The 14460-nt window shown below is 39.4% G+C and overlaps 1 protein-coding gene across 5 annotated transcripts in view; it reads right to left on the minus strand.

Annotated features, from left to right (window-relative positions):
* LOC143038824 (uncharacterized) overlaps positions 1-14460 on the minus strand; it is a 209348-nt gene that overhangs the window by 28105 nt on the left and 166783 nt on the right. For 4 of the 5 annotated variants that reach the window (XM_076208398.1, XM_076208397.1, XM_076208399.1 and 1 more), the window contains 2 exons: positions 12914-13211; positions 3797-4600 (listed from right to left, as the gene is read on the minus strand). In XM_076208398.1, the coding sequence (XP_076064513.1) occupies positions 3962-4600; positions 12914-13211 (937 nt within the window). In that variant the 3' untranslated portion in view covers positions 3797-3961. The remainder of the gene's footprint in view (positions 1-3796; positions 4601-12913; positions 13212-14460) is intronic. The other variant, XM_076208401.1, reaches the window with a different exon arrangement.

Raw genomic sequence — 14460 nt, forward strand, 5'->3', positions numbered from 1 at the left:
AAAAAAAGACAGCTATAGAAGAGATCTGAAAAAGAACAGCTTTCCTCACAGAGTAATAGAAAGTTGGAACAAGTTAGATGAGAAAGTGGTGTGTGCAAAAACAATACATGAATTTAAAAATAGTTTAGATATAATGAGATATGAAGACGGGACACCACGAGCATAGCTCCCCTTCCCGTAAAATACAACTAGGTAAATACAACAAGGTAAATACACACACACACACCTGGAGCCAAGAGTAAGATATGTAATTTCAATGCAAAATATTGGAAAAGGGGAAATTACTCAGAAAGACCATCACTAAATTATTCAACAGGAAGTGAAACAATTAAAAGGTGTAGGAGGAAAAAGATCTAGGAATACTGATGAGGGATAACCTGTCACCTGAAGAACATAAAGGTGGCTTTTCACTACATGGATGAAGAGATAATGGAAAAACCAGACCCTTATCTCTAGTTTGAAAAATGTAACTGTGGAAGATTCTTTTAGAAAGTGAAAGACAATACAAGATCAATGGCATACAGGGAACAGCTACCAGAAAGGTTCCCAGCCTTGCATATAAGCATTAAACCTGCTATTGTTTGAGTATTGAAATAAAGAAGTGACTCGATTGCTGCATTCAGATCACTGAGAATGGTGTACAAGTGTTTTAGGATGGAAGGGTATCACAAGGTAATGGGAAGAAGTTGAAAAAGACAACGAGTCTTATGAATGTGGGAAAAAAAAAATAGATGGCCTGGAAAATATAGGCCAAGTTGGAACCATCTGTGAGATTAAAACAAAATATGATAATTGGAGAATAAGAAATGGGATCTCACAAGCTATCAAGTAGGGTACATCTACTCTTCTCTTGGCCTCCAATATTTGTATTTCACCTCCACCCTCTTTATTCTTCTCATATGCTTCCTCATTTCTTCTTTGCAGCCATTCCTCATGTGCATGCCTCCTTTCCATAAATACTTCACTCACCTCTTATTTCCACCATTCACAACTCTTCTACCTGTCACCATTCTCCTCATTTCATGCACCATTTTTTTAACTCTTTAATACTTTCTCCTTGAAACACCCATTTTTTATTCACTCTCATTTCCCCACTTCTACTGAATTCCTTATATCTCAGTTTCACCTGTGATTCATCTTTTTTTGCTCAACTCACTTTTAGTAACTCAATGCTTTTCTCCCTTCTGCCACACCTTAACAGAACAATGGCTTAGAAATAATGGAATGGAGGCCACCCCTCAAAAATCATCATGGAGAAAAAAAAAAAAAAAAAAAAAAAAAAAAAAAATCTGGGCCTCACTCTTGGGACTTGACTTTCATCCCATACATCATAGATCTAACAATGAAAATCAATTCACAAGAAAATAAGCATCTTAACATCAATCACAAGCATGGCCTTTGGACAGCAGATACTAATCACAACCTACAAACAGTTCTTGAGAACCACACTCTATGCTCCCACAGCATAATTCCCAAGAATTAGAAAATCATATACAAACTATAAACTCTACTAACAAAACAAATGAGGATAATAGGATTCACCAAAATCATCCCCCAAAAGAACACCTGCACATGGAAACCAAAATCGTCCCCACAGAACATCACAGGGAAATGATAGATACACAATTCTATGCAAGACTCTACTTATCCATCTCGTTACATCACACAAGTACAACCAACTGAATAAAGAGAGAGTGAGAGAGGACAACAAAGAGAAACAGAATGTGAGAGAGAAAAAAGTACACCAGCAGCATACTACTCACATCACAAAAGCACATTTACACCCATGTCAAAAAACAAGCACTTCAAGACCAACCTCCAAACATTCTTTTCCATTAAACCCTTCATGACATCGAGCACCCCCCACCCCAAAAAAAAAAAAAAAAAAAAAAAAAAAAAAAAATCCCAAGAGAAGCATGACTGCTCAGGTCCTCATCCACCACCATGACAATACCATCAGAGAATATGTCAGACCACAAGAGCAAACTGCTCTACATGCAACTATTATGTATAAGACACGAACACCCTAGGCATACCCAGACAACAAAATATATTTATTCCCAGTGTGATTTACAAGCCTATCCACTGACTGTTGCAACCCATGTATTTCCTGCAAGAGAGACCATGGGCAACGTTTCTTTAAATGATTGATCCATTTTACATCCACTCACAATTACTCTTCCACCAGACAATGATACTCCACTACTTCTCCATATATATATGTATGCAAAACAACCACAGGAGAAGGGAAACTATATATACATATATATATATATATATATATATATACAATCCCCCCCAACAACAGATGTTATTATTATTATCATTTTTTTCATGCACTATACTTTCCTATTACTAAAGCCAAGGAAAATTGACTTGTGGTCATGCAAGATGGATAGTGGAGTTGCTTATTTTCAAAACCTGTCAACCTCCCTCACCTGGTGACACCCCACACATACAACACATTCAAAAGTTTCTTACCAGAGTGATCTGTGGGAAGGCCCAAGGACCAATTATTATTATTAATCCATCCACTGGTTCACCTATTTTAGCTTTACATCCCCCAGCACCATCACACTCCTTTCAAAACACCCCACATACTTATCTAAATAATTTCATCACTCTCTCACCATTTTTCTTATTACCAGGGTCATGTACACATAAAGGCCAACCTCCCAACCTATTCTCATTTCTACCCAATTACCTTTAATGACACTTCCTTACATTCAACCTTACACATTTTATCACTTATTAACATTATCTCCCTTACCCTCTCTACTCCTCCTAAGACCTAACCTAACACACTCCAAAAATCACCTTCTCTTTCAGTTTAATTTCACTTATTGCTGACACTCATCTTCTCACAGGTGCACTACCAAATGATAACAGTAGTAGTAGTAAAGGTCATGACTAATCATTAGTAATGTGGAGTGAGGAAACTGGTCCTTTCCTCCTTTTTTGTTTTCCAAGCTTGATAAACCTACCTATGATTAGTAGGTTGGTCACCCCTTTCAACAGACAACAATAAATAATAATAATAAATATTCATCATCACAGCTGATACATGGAAAAGTCCTGAGATATGAATGGCATATGATAAATATATGATTCAACATTAACACAAATGACTTTGAACAAAGTTCAACTTAACTGAGAAGTGGGCAATGGGACTGGAGAAGAGGGACAGTATCCACTGCATCTCCTTGAACTGACTTGACTACTTAAATGACATTTGCAAGCAGACAAATGGGATGACCACTCAAGCTGCATAACCTAGTAGGTTTGCATTTAAACAAGAAACAATAATTCATCTAAATGTTAAAAAAAAAAAAAGAGGGAGAGAGAGAGAGAGAGAGAGAAAAGTTTGCTTTCATACACTTCGCTATAAAAATATGACTATAACCAACTAAATCTGCTACTAAGCAAATAAATACTATACACTCACAGCTTATGATGACAATGTCATCTTAACATAATAAACCTACATCACATAATATTTTCATCTAACCAAGAGATGTCACTGCAAGTGTAAATACAAGTGAGTGACTAGAATTTGTCTTTGTGACAATCTTGAGCTAATCTTTATTTGCACATGTATCCTATACTGTATTCGATAAGGTTCTCAAGAAGGCAAATGGACAGAATGGAAATATAAAAAGCATGAGTGATGTGACAAGTGGCATGGATGTTTACTTACCCTTGCCAGTGGCTCTTGATTCACTCACCAACTTTGTTATGGTCATCCCCTCCCCATTTTCAAGGATGCAATTACTAATGCAGTTCAAAGATCACCTACCTTGATTCACTTTATGCACAGCCATTATTATTAACATATAAAAGTTCAAAGGTTGCCTGCTTGCTCAGAGGTGCCCATATCAGACAGAAGTGAATTAAGGAGACTTGTGGCATAGATCTGAATAACACGAGGAGGGGCACATCTGTGAGAAAACTGCTGGCCAGGTCAAGATACGGATGTTCGGGGTGTGTGTGGGCGTGGCACTGGCAGAGAAGATGGGCGAGGGGGACCCTGATGGCCGCTGGTAGACTGGTTGCCTGAATGGCTTCCAGATAGACTGCCTGAGAGAGAGGACTGGCTGGACTCTGACAGCTCTGCCTCTTCACGCCCTGTGACATCCACATCTGCACCCTCTCCTGAATCTACTGACAAGGTAGAAACATCTAGGGCTGTTGAATTCAGATCTGCAGAGGCTATGGAAGTTACAGAGGCTGCCATATCTGCAGCAGGTGCTTGCATCTGATTTTGAGTGTCCTGTACCTCTGTTTCCCCAGCATTTACTGGTGTTCCATCAGACCCATTTGGACTTGAGGCCTCAACCCCATCTTGCTTACATGATGGGCTCTTCACAATAGAAGATGTAAGAGCCCGAATGGAATGCGTCAAGGTGGACACAGACTCACTTAGAGGAACTGAAGAAGACACAAGACTGCACGGTGGACTGCTGCCCTCTCCGCCTGGTGATTTCTCTTGGCCTGATCCACTTGACTGTGACATGGTCAGCAACGACTGGGAGCCAGGCAGCTGGCAGAAGGCATTCATCACATTTGTCACCATTGCCAAGGAGTCTTCTAGTCGTGTCACCTTTCAGGAGATAAGAAAATTAGAATGGCTAAGGAAATTCATCTTATATCATAAAAACAAATTACAAAGGATTTGCATTTTTTATAGACAATACTTAGTTTTAATTTTCAGTACTTTGTATATATATATATATATATATATATATATATATATATATATATATATATATATATATATATATATATAATGTACAACACTGAATGGGTCCCAATGAACATATTTACATTTATCAACCACAATTTACTTTAATTCTAAGCCATCAACATAGAGAAACTAAAGGAGGCATACATGCAGAAATTGATACATGGTATAGCTAAGGACTTGAACCTCTGCTAGCACACAACTTGATATTGCAACCGGTTAAGTTACTGTCACTAGTGGAGGTTTGAGTTCTTAGCTATACCACATATCAATTTCTGCATGTATGCCTCCTCAAGTTTCTCAATGTTGATGGCTTAGAATTAATGACTGCTGTTTATTTCATATTACTTGTTTGTTATTATTTGTATGTTAATTATATGCTTGGTTTTTATTTATTATGAGTTATCTATCAATTTATCATTATCTAATATTTACCTGTTTGTTAATTACTTAACAATACCCATGCATTTATTTATTTGATTATTATTTTATTATAACTTTTATCTATTTATCATTATTATAATATTTTTTGCATCCAACCTAGTTATGGACTAAAGGTCTCCTGTTTGTTTAAGAGAGGGTAAAGTGCCGGAGGACTGGAGGAGTGCCTGTATAGTTCTGCTTTACAAGGGAAAGGGGGACAAGTGTGAGTGTAGTAGTTTCAGAGGGATCAGTTTGTTGAGTGTAGTTGGGAAGGCTTATGGGAGGGTCTTGATTGAGAGGATTAGGAGAGGAACAGTGTGATTTTAGGACAGGTAGGGGTTGTGTAGATCAGATTTTTGTGGTAAGACAGATATGTGAGAAAGCTATAGGAAAAGGTAAGGATGTTTTTTGGGGCTTTTATGGATCTGGAAAAGGCTTCCGACAGGGTAGACAGGAAGGCACTGTGGGAGGTACTGCAGATATATGTGATAGGAGGAAAGCTGTTAATAGCAGTCAAGAGTTTTTACAAAAGTAGTAGAGCTTGTGTTAGGACTAGAAATGGAGAGAGTGAGTGGTTTGAGGTAAAGGTGGGACTTCGTCAGGGATGTGTTATGTTGTCCTGGCTGTTCAATCTATACATGGATGAGGTGGTGGAAGAGGTGAATGCAAGGGTAGTGGGTCAGGGGTTGGAGATGGTTAAAGAAATTGGAGAAAAGTGGGAAATAAGCCAGTTATTGTTTGCTGACGACACTGCGCTTGTAGCAGGATCAGAGGAGGGATTGAGGAAGTTAGTGACAGAGTTTGAGAAATGTGTGTGAAAGAAGGAAACTGAAGATAAATGTGGGCAAAAGTAAGGTGATGAGATGTACAAGGGGGGAGAGTGACAGTAGGCTGGAAGTGAGTATTAAGGGTGAGAAACTGGAGGAAGTGGATAGTTTTGGATACTTGGGTGCAAATGTGACAGGAAAGGGAGGAGTGGGGGTGGAGGTAGAATGTAGATTGAGAGAAGCGAGTAAATGCCTTGGTGGTTTAAAAAGTGTAATGAGAAATTGACATCTGGGGATGGATGCTAAGAGGAGGTTATATGAAGGAGTGATTGTGCCAACAGCAATGTACGGGGCAGAAACATGGAACATAAGAGAGGAAGAGAGAAGGAATTTGAATGTTTTTGAGATGAAATGTCTGAGAAGTATGATAGGGGTTTACTAGGCTAGATAGGGTGAGAAATGAGGTGAGGAGGAGAACCGGGGTGGAAAGGGAGTTGGGAGATAGGGTTGATGAAAGAGTATTAGGATGGTTTGGACACATGGAAAGAATGAGTGAAGAAAGATTAGTAAAAGAAGTGTGGAAGGCAGAGGTGGAAGGAGTGAATATGAGGGGGCGTCCTAGGATGAGATGGATGGATGGGGTGAAAGGGGCTTTACAAAGAGAGGAATGTCTGTGGAGGAAGGACAGGAGAAGACAGAAGATAGGGGTGAATGGAGAAGGGTTGTGTATAGATGAGGCTGTGATGCATGAGGGGGAGTGGGTGGGGGATGGGGGGTGAGGAAGTATGTATGAAAAAAAATTGACGCAGCTCGAAGGGATTTCTCCCCGTCTTCTCCTTTTCTGCATGAGGAGACGGAGAGGGAGGGGTCGCCGAATTTATGAAGTGGCCTTGCTGTGGATGTGCTGTGTCTTACGACACTGTTTCTGACCCAGGGCAGTGGACAGGATGCAGGGGATGACCCATCATCCAGGAGGTGCCAAGATAGGAGGGAGGGAGGAAGGTGGAGGGGAGTGGAATATATGGGAAATGAAATGGGTGGGAATGATTTCTATGCCTTTTTCTTTTTGGCTACCCCCTGTGTAAGGGGGGAAAAGCCTTTGGTATATGTATGTATGATGTATAGGGGAGGTAGCCAAAAAACAAAGGCAAAAAAACCACTCCCACCCATTCCATCCCTATCACACTCCCCTCCCCTCCACCCTTCCTCTTATCTTTGCACCTCCTGAACGATGGGTCATTCATGCATCTCACCCACTGCCCTGGGTCAAAAGTAGTGTCACAAGACACAGCACATCCACAGCAAGGCCACTTTATTAAATTGGCGACCCCCCTCTCCATCCCCTCATGCAGAAAAGGAGAAGACAGGGAGAAATCCCTTTTGGCTCTGTCAATATATTTCTCATACATACTCCCTCACCCCCCCATCTCCCACTCATTCTACCTCATGTATCACAACATCATCCATATACAACCATTCTCCATTCACCCCTATATTCTGTCCTCTCCCATCCTTCCTCTACAGACATTCCCCTCTTTCCCAATGCCCCTTTTACCCCATCAATCCATCTCATCCTAGGTTGACCCGTCATGTTCACTCCCTCCACACCTCTTTTACTAGTCTTTCTTCACTCACTCTTTCCATGAGTCCAAACCATCCCAATACTCTTTCATCAACCCTATCTCCCAACTCCCTTTCCACCCTTGTTCTCCTCCTCACCTCCTCATTTCTCACTCTATCCAGTCTAGTAACCCCTATCATACTTCTCAGACACCTCATCTCAAACACATTCAAACTCCTCTTCTCTTCCTCTCTTATGTTCCATGTTTCTGCCCCAATGCTGTTGGCACAATCACTTCTTCATACAATCTCCTCTTAGCATCCATTCCCAAATGGGAAAAAAAAATTAAATGAAGAAAAAAAATGGGAGAGAAATGGAACACATTAAAAGAAAAATACAAGGAGGGAACAGATAAATATGTACCAAAGAAGAAACAAAAAAGGGTATACAAAAAGTGTACTGAAACTATAGAAGAGACAAAACCTGGAGAGAGAGAGAGAGAGAGAGAGAGAGAGAGAGAGAGAGAGAGAGAGAGAGAGAAAAAAAGTCAAACATACATCAATATAAGAAATGAATGTAAAAATACGCAGGGAAGAAAAAAGAAACTATGAAAAAGACAATAGAAAAATGCAAGGACCAACCTAAACTATTCTACAGATATATACATGACAAACTAAAAGATAAACATGAAATAGTGAAACTGCACGAAGGAAATAAAGAATATATAGATGATGTAGAAATGGCTGAAATTATGATCAAGCATTTTAAATCTGTATTCACATTTGAAAAGTCACAAAATTGGGAGGAAGGACAGAGAGAAAGATCTGCCGCAATGAAAGAAATAATGGTGACACAGAAAGAAATAAGAAAACAAATAAAAAACCTTGACGTTAGAAAGTCGCACGGGCCACACAGAATCGCAAATTGGATATTGAATGTATAGATGAACTAACAGACAAAATACACAAGATAATTTATTAAACATTACATAAGAACATAAGAATGAAGGAGACTGCAAGAGACCATAGGGCCTACACTAATATACAAAGGAGGAGACAAAGAAAAACCAACCAACTATAGACCGGTCTCCCTTACAAGTATTATAGCAAATATATGCAAAAAAATGATCAAAAGTAAATGGATTAAATACTTGGTGGACAACAAAATACTAAATCCAAAACAATTTGGATTTAGCAGTGGAAGATCATGTGCCACAAACTTAATACACTTTTACTCAAGATTAACAGAAATAATTCAAGAAAGGGACTGATGGGCAGATTGTGCCTTCCTAGATTTACAAAAGGCATTTGACAAAGTACCACACAAACAGCTGTTAAGAAAAATTGAAACGATAGGTGGAATACAAGGAAAGTTATTGGAATGGATGAAAGATTTCTTGAACAGGAGAAAAATGAGAGTAGTACTCAAAGACAAGAACTCAAATTGGGGAGAAATGATAAATGGAGTCCCACAAGGCTCTGTATTAGTTCTGATGTTTGCCATATATATAAATGACATGGATGAAAGTGTGGAATGTTATATGAACTTCTTTGCAGATGATGCAAAACTACTAAAGAGAGTAAGTACAGAAGAAGTTTGTAAATTATTGCAAGAAGACCTGGACAAAATCTGGAAATGGAGTCAGAAGAGTAAAGTGAACTTCAACATCAAGAAATGTAGTATAATGCAATTTGGAAAGAGCAAAAACTGAACATCAGGACAATACAAAATTGGTACAGAGATAATTAAAAAAAGTTAATTTGGAAAGGGACCTAGGAGTAACTATCACCAATGACATGCCACAAGACAAACATATCAACAAATTATTCTGAGAAACTTTCAATTTATTAAGATCAATGAAAGTTGCTTTTGACTACATGGATGAGGAAATGGTAAAGAAAATATTAGTTACATTGATAAGACCAAAATTGGAGTATGCAGCGACACTATGGACACCTAGTACCAAAAAGGACATAAAAAATTAGAAAGAATTCAAAGAGCAACGACAAGGATGGCACCAACACTCTCCAATTTGACATACTAACAAAGATTGGATAAACTCAAACTAACTACCCTGGAACAAAGAAGAGAAAGAGGAGACCTGTTAACCATATACAGAATTATGAAAGGGGTGTAAGTCCTTGAAAGAGATGACTTATTAAAGTGGGATAAAAGAAAAACCAGCAGACATGAAAAGAAACTTAAAAAGGATAGGTAAGAAGAGATCTGAAAAAGAATAGCTTCACACACAGAGTGATAGATATCTGGAACAAACTGAATGAAGAAACAGTGAGTGCTAAAACTGTACAAGAATTTAAGATCAAACTGGATGCTGAAAGATACAAAAGCGGGTCACCAAGAGCATAGCTCTCTTCCTGTAAAATACAACTAGGTAAATACATTCAAACTCCTCTCTTATGTTCCATGTTTCTACCCTGTACAGTGCTTAGCATCCATTCCCAGATGTCTATTTCTCATTACACTATTTAATCCACCATGGCATTTACTGGCTTCTCTCAATCTACCTTCTACCTTCACCTCCACTCCTCCCTTTCCTGCCACATTCACACCCAAGCATCTAAAACTATCCACTGCCTCCAGTCTCTCTCCCTTAATTCAGTAAAAGCTCTTTTATCCGTTATTCTCATATCAGGCTCCTTCTTATAACCGGCATATTATTCATGAGGAAATAACAATTTTGTATAAAAATGTAAAAATTCGAAAAAATAAAATTTTAAATTCCCGCCGCCGCCAGAGGTAGCGCACATCTTTCCCATCATCTCCCACAAATCCCGCCGCTCCGTCAGGCCCAGTGCCCACTGTAATAAGACGCCTGATGTTAAGCGTGCGACTGTCTATTAGCAACTCTCTCAACACACAAACACATACCGACAGCAAACAAAGGAGCGCACTTCCTGGAACTCGCTGCCGCGAGGTGGCGAGTGCTGCACCGACGCATGCGCAAACGAACCTCGCAACATGTGCACATGAGTCACGCCCACGCAGTGCCGGTGAGACGAGAGCGAGCTAACCCGCCTCCCCCAGCTGCACACCACACCCACTCCTCTCAGTTTTGCACGTGTGTTCATACAGTGCAGTCATTCCAAGCCATTTCATCATGCCAAAGGTAGTCAACAAGCGGAAACGTGTGGTGCTTACTCTCCAGCAGAAGGTGGAAATCTGCAAGCGCCTGAATAAAGGAGAGAACAAGAAGCTACTAATGGAAGAGTTAAACATTGACGACGAAATCATTCAGGCAGTGATTGAGGAGAAGCATGGTAAGGAAACAGAGGCTGATAGTGAAGAGGAAGATGACCCAGAGCCAAGAGTAACGTGGAAGGATGCCGCTAAAGGATTGGCAACATTTATCAAGTTTGCGAAGCAGTGCACCTACATGGGGACTCACGACGTGATGTCTCTTCACTGTCTTCAAAATGAATTTTTAATGCAGAGAGACAAACATTCTAAACAAAGAGACATACGTGATTTCATGAAAATAAATAAAGATAAATAAATATGAATATACTGGTAAATAAATAAACAACAAAAGTGAAGCCATTGAATGAATTTTATTTAAGTACTCTATGAATAAAGGCAATAAATGTATTTTTTTTTAATATTCCTTCTTGTAACCGGGATTTCCCCTTTCCGGCATGTCTTTGGTCCCACTTGTGCCGGTTAAAAGAGCTTATACTGTACTCACTTCCAGTCTGCTGCCACTTTCTCCCCTTGTACATCTCATCACCTTATTTTTACTCACATTTATCTTCAACTTCCTTCTTTCACACACATTTTCCAAACTCTGTTATTAACTTCCTCAATCCCTCCTCTGATCCTGCTACAAGCGCAATGTCATCCGCAAACAACAGCTGGCTTATTTCCCACTTTTCTCCATTTTCTTTAACCATCTCCAACCCCTTGCATTCACTTCTCGCACCACCCCATCCATGTATAAGTTGAACAGCCAGGGCGACATAACACATCCCTGACAAAGTCCCACCTTTACCTCAAACCACTCTCCCCATTTCTAATCCTGACACATGATCTACTACTCTTGTAAAAACTCATGACAGCTCATAATAGCTTTCCTCTTATCCCATATATCTGCAATACCTCCCACAGTGCCTTCCTGTCTACCCTGTCATAAACCTTTTCCAAATCCATAAAAGCCCAAAAAACATCCTTACCTTTTCCTATAGCTTTCTCATATATCTGTTTTACCACAAAAATCTGATCTAAGCAACCCCTAACTCTCCGAAAACCACACTATTCCTCTCCTAATCCTCTCAATCAAGATCCTCCCATAAGCCTTCCCAACTACACTTAACAAGCCGATCACTCTGAAACTACTACACTCACACTTGTCCCCTTTTCCCTTGTATAGCGGAATGATACAGGAACTCCTCCAGTCCTGGCACTCTACCCTCTCTTAAACAAACATTAAATAACCTCACCAGCCAGTCCTCCATCACTGTACTTCCTTCTTCAGACATTCTGCATGACATCCATCCAACCCAGGTGCCTTGTCTGCTCTCATCATCTTAAAAACTGCCTTCACTTCATCTTTCCTCCCATCTTCCTCTTATTGCCTTCTCTTCCATTATCATATCTCCATCTGCACCTTTTACTCTTCTTCTCTACTTGATTTGCCTCCCCTTCCTCTCTTACTTTCCAAAACAATTTTATTACTTTCAACATTTTCTGTCATACTCTTACCCCATTTCACATCTGCTCTCCTCTTTGCCTCCTTTATCTTATGCTTTACTTCTCTTCTCTTTTTACTTTGTACCTCTTATGATTCCCTCTTCCTATTTTGTAACCAATATGTGAAAGCTCGCTTCTTCTCTTCTACAACTTTCTTTGCTTACTCATCCTACCACTCAGTACCCTTACTTCTATTTCCTCCCATCCTCCTTGTTCCACACATCATCTTTGCACACCTTGTGACTCCCTCCTTGAACCACCCCCACTCCTAGTTCTACTCTATCCTTCACTCCCTCCCACTCCTCTCTCAGCTTCTTCTTGTATTCCTTCTCCTTTTCTTTCTCATTTAAGCAGTTCTCCTCCCTACCTTTTGTCCTTTTCCTCTTCCTCCATTTCTAAGATTTATTCTTTTTCATTTGACTTTTTGTGCATTGCCAGTTCCTTTTCTAATGTTTAGTCTTTTGTCTTATAAACCTTATTGTATTACCAATTTCATCTGTATTCACCTGAAGATGTAAATAACATGAAAACACGAGAATTTCTGCTTCTTTCTGATTTCCTTTGTGGTTAACAGCAAAATTTGTGGATCACATGTGTTTTTAGTGATCTTTCTGCATACACACACACACGTGTGTATATATATATATATATGTATATATATATATATATATATATATATAATAAAATGCCAAGTTGCTATAAAGTGACTATAATTACCTGGTCCTGCAGTACTGTGCAAGTGCCCACCAACTGCTTTACTGACTCTTCGGAGTATTTCTTAGCAGCATGTGTGTGCACATCAGTCCGTCTTACCACTCCTGCCTCTACTTCAAGGGGGGTTAGAGGAGTGAGAGGCGTCATTGGAGTGGATGGGGTATTAACACCTTCCTTCTTCCCTGCCTGCAGTTTCTGAATTTCTCGCCATAATGCCCTAATGGCATCTAACTGCATGTGTCTTAGCTTTTTCTCTCTTGCTAAGGCTTCTTCTGTTGCTCGTAGTTTATCACTTAGCAATCTGTAAATGATAGTGAAAGTCTGACATAAGTGATAATTCAAGAAATATTTGCATTGATAGTGTTATCCATTTTGAGATTTTCGTATTTCAACTTTTAACTAAAGTTTCTCCTCTTATGCTACTATATAAATAAATGAATATATGTGAATACTGACATACGTGAAAATTCAAGAAATATTTGTATCAGTAGTGTTTTCCATTTTGAGATATTTTAATTTTCATGGATAGGGTACAAGGGGCATTGGGAAAGAGGGAAATGTATGTTGCGGAAAGGAGAAGACAAAAGATAGGGATGAGTGGAGAATGGTTGTGTGTGGATGACGATGTGATGCATGGAAGTGGGTGAATGGGAGTGGAGTATGTGGGTGGGAGTATGTGGGTGGGAGTAGATTTTATGCCTTTGTTTTTGGCTACGTCCCTTGTAAGGGGGAAAAAGCTGTTGGTATATATTGGTTTGTCATACATACATTATATATATATATAGTGCACAGAGGGTTCAGGGAGAAATGTTAATGTAGTGGCATTGGGAGATCCTAATGCTAGGGTAGGAAATGAACCAATAGAAGGAGTGGTTGGAAAGTGTGGAATTTCAGGAAAAAATCATTGTGGAAAGTTGATGGTGATGTGTCCAGACAGTTGATGAAAGTAAATACAGTGTCTAGGAAGAAAGTCAAGCATAAGTATACATGGGAGAGGGTGGTGGATGGAAGGGTGGTAGATGGGACTTTAATGGACAACATAGTGGTAACCAGGAGAAGAGTAGGAAGAGTTTTGGATGTACAGGGTGAACAGAAAGTCCTTGGACTTTCTGATCATTTTTTAATTACAGTACATATTCTAAAGTACATATGCTAAATATCTTATTAAACTATTAAATATTTGTTTCTTGGTACATCTGAAGATCGTCCTAGGAGTGGAAGACCTCGCACTGCTCGAACAAAGAAAGTGGTTAACGCTGTCCGAGAGAGGATGCGGAGAAACCCAAAGAGATCCATCCGAAAATTGGCTAAAGACATGAATGTTAGCAACTTTCAATGAGAACCATCGTGAGAAAGGATCTTCGGTTGTCTCCCTACAAGATGAGAAAACGGCAGTTTCTTACACCTCTCCAAAAACAAAAGAGACTTGAAAGAGCACAGATTCTTCTCAGAGAACTGAAGACAGACACGACAGCGCAAGAGATAATTTTTCAGACGAAAAACTCTTCACAATTGAAGCTCAGTTCAATAATCAGAACGATAGAGTTTAT

This window comes from Oratosquilla oratoria, chromosome 25, assembly GCF_046742065.1.
Source record: "Oratosquilla oratoria isolate Oo_2021 chromosome 25, ASM4674206v1, whole genome shotgun sequence".
Classification (NCBI taxonomy): Eukaryota; Metazoa; Arthropoda; class Malacostraca; order Stomatopoda; family Squillidae; genus Oratosquilla; species Oratosquilla oratoria.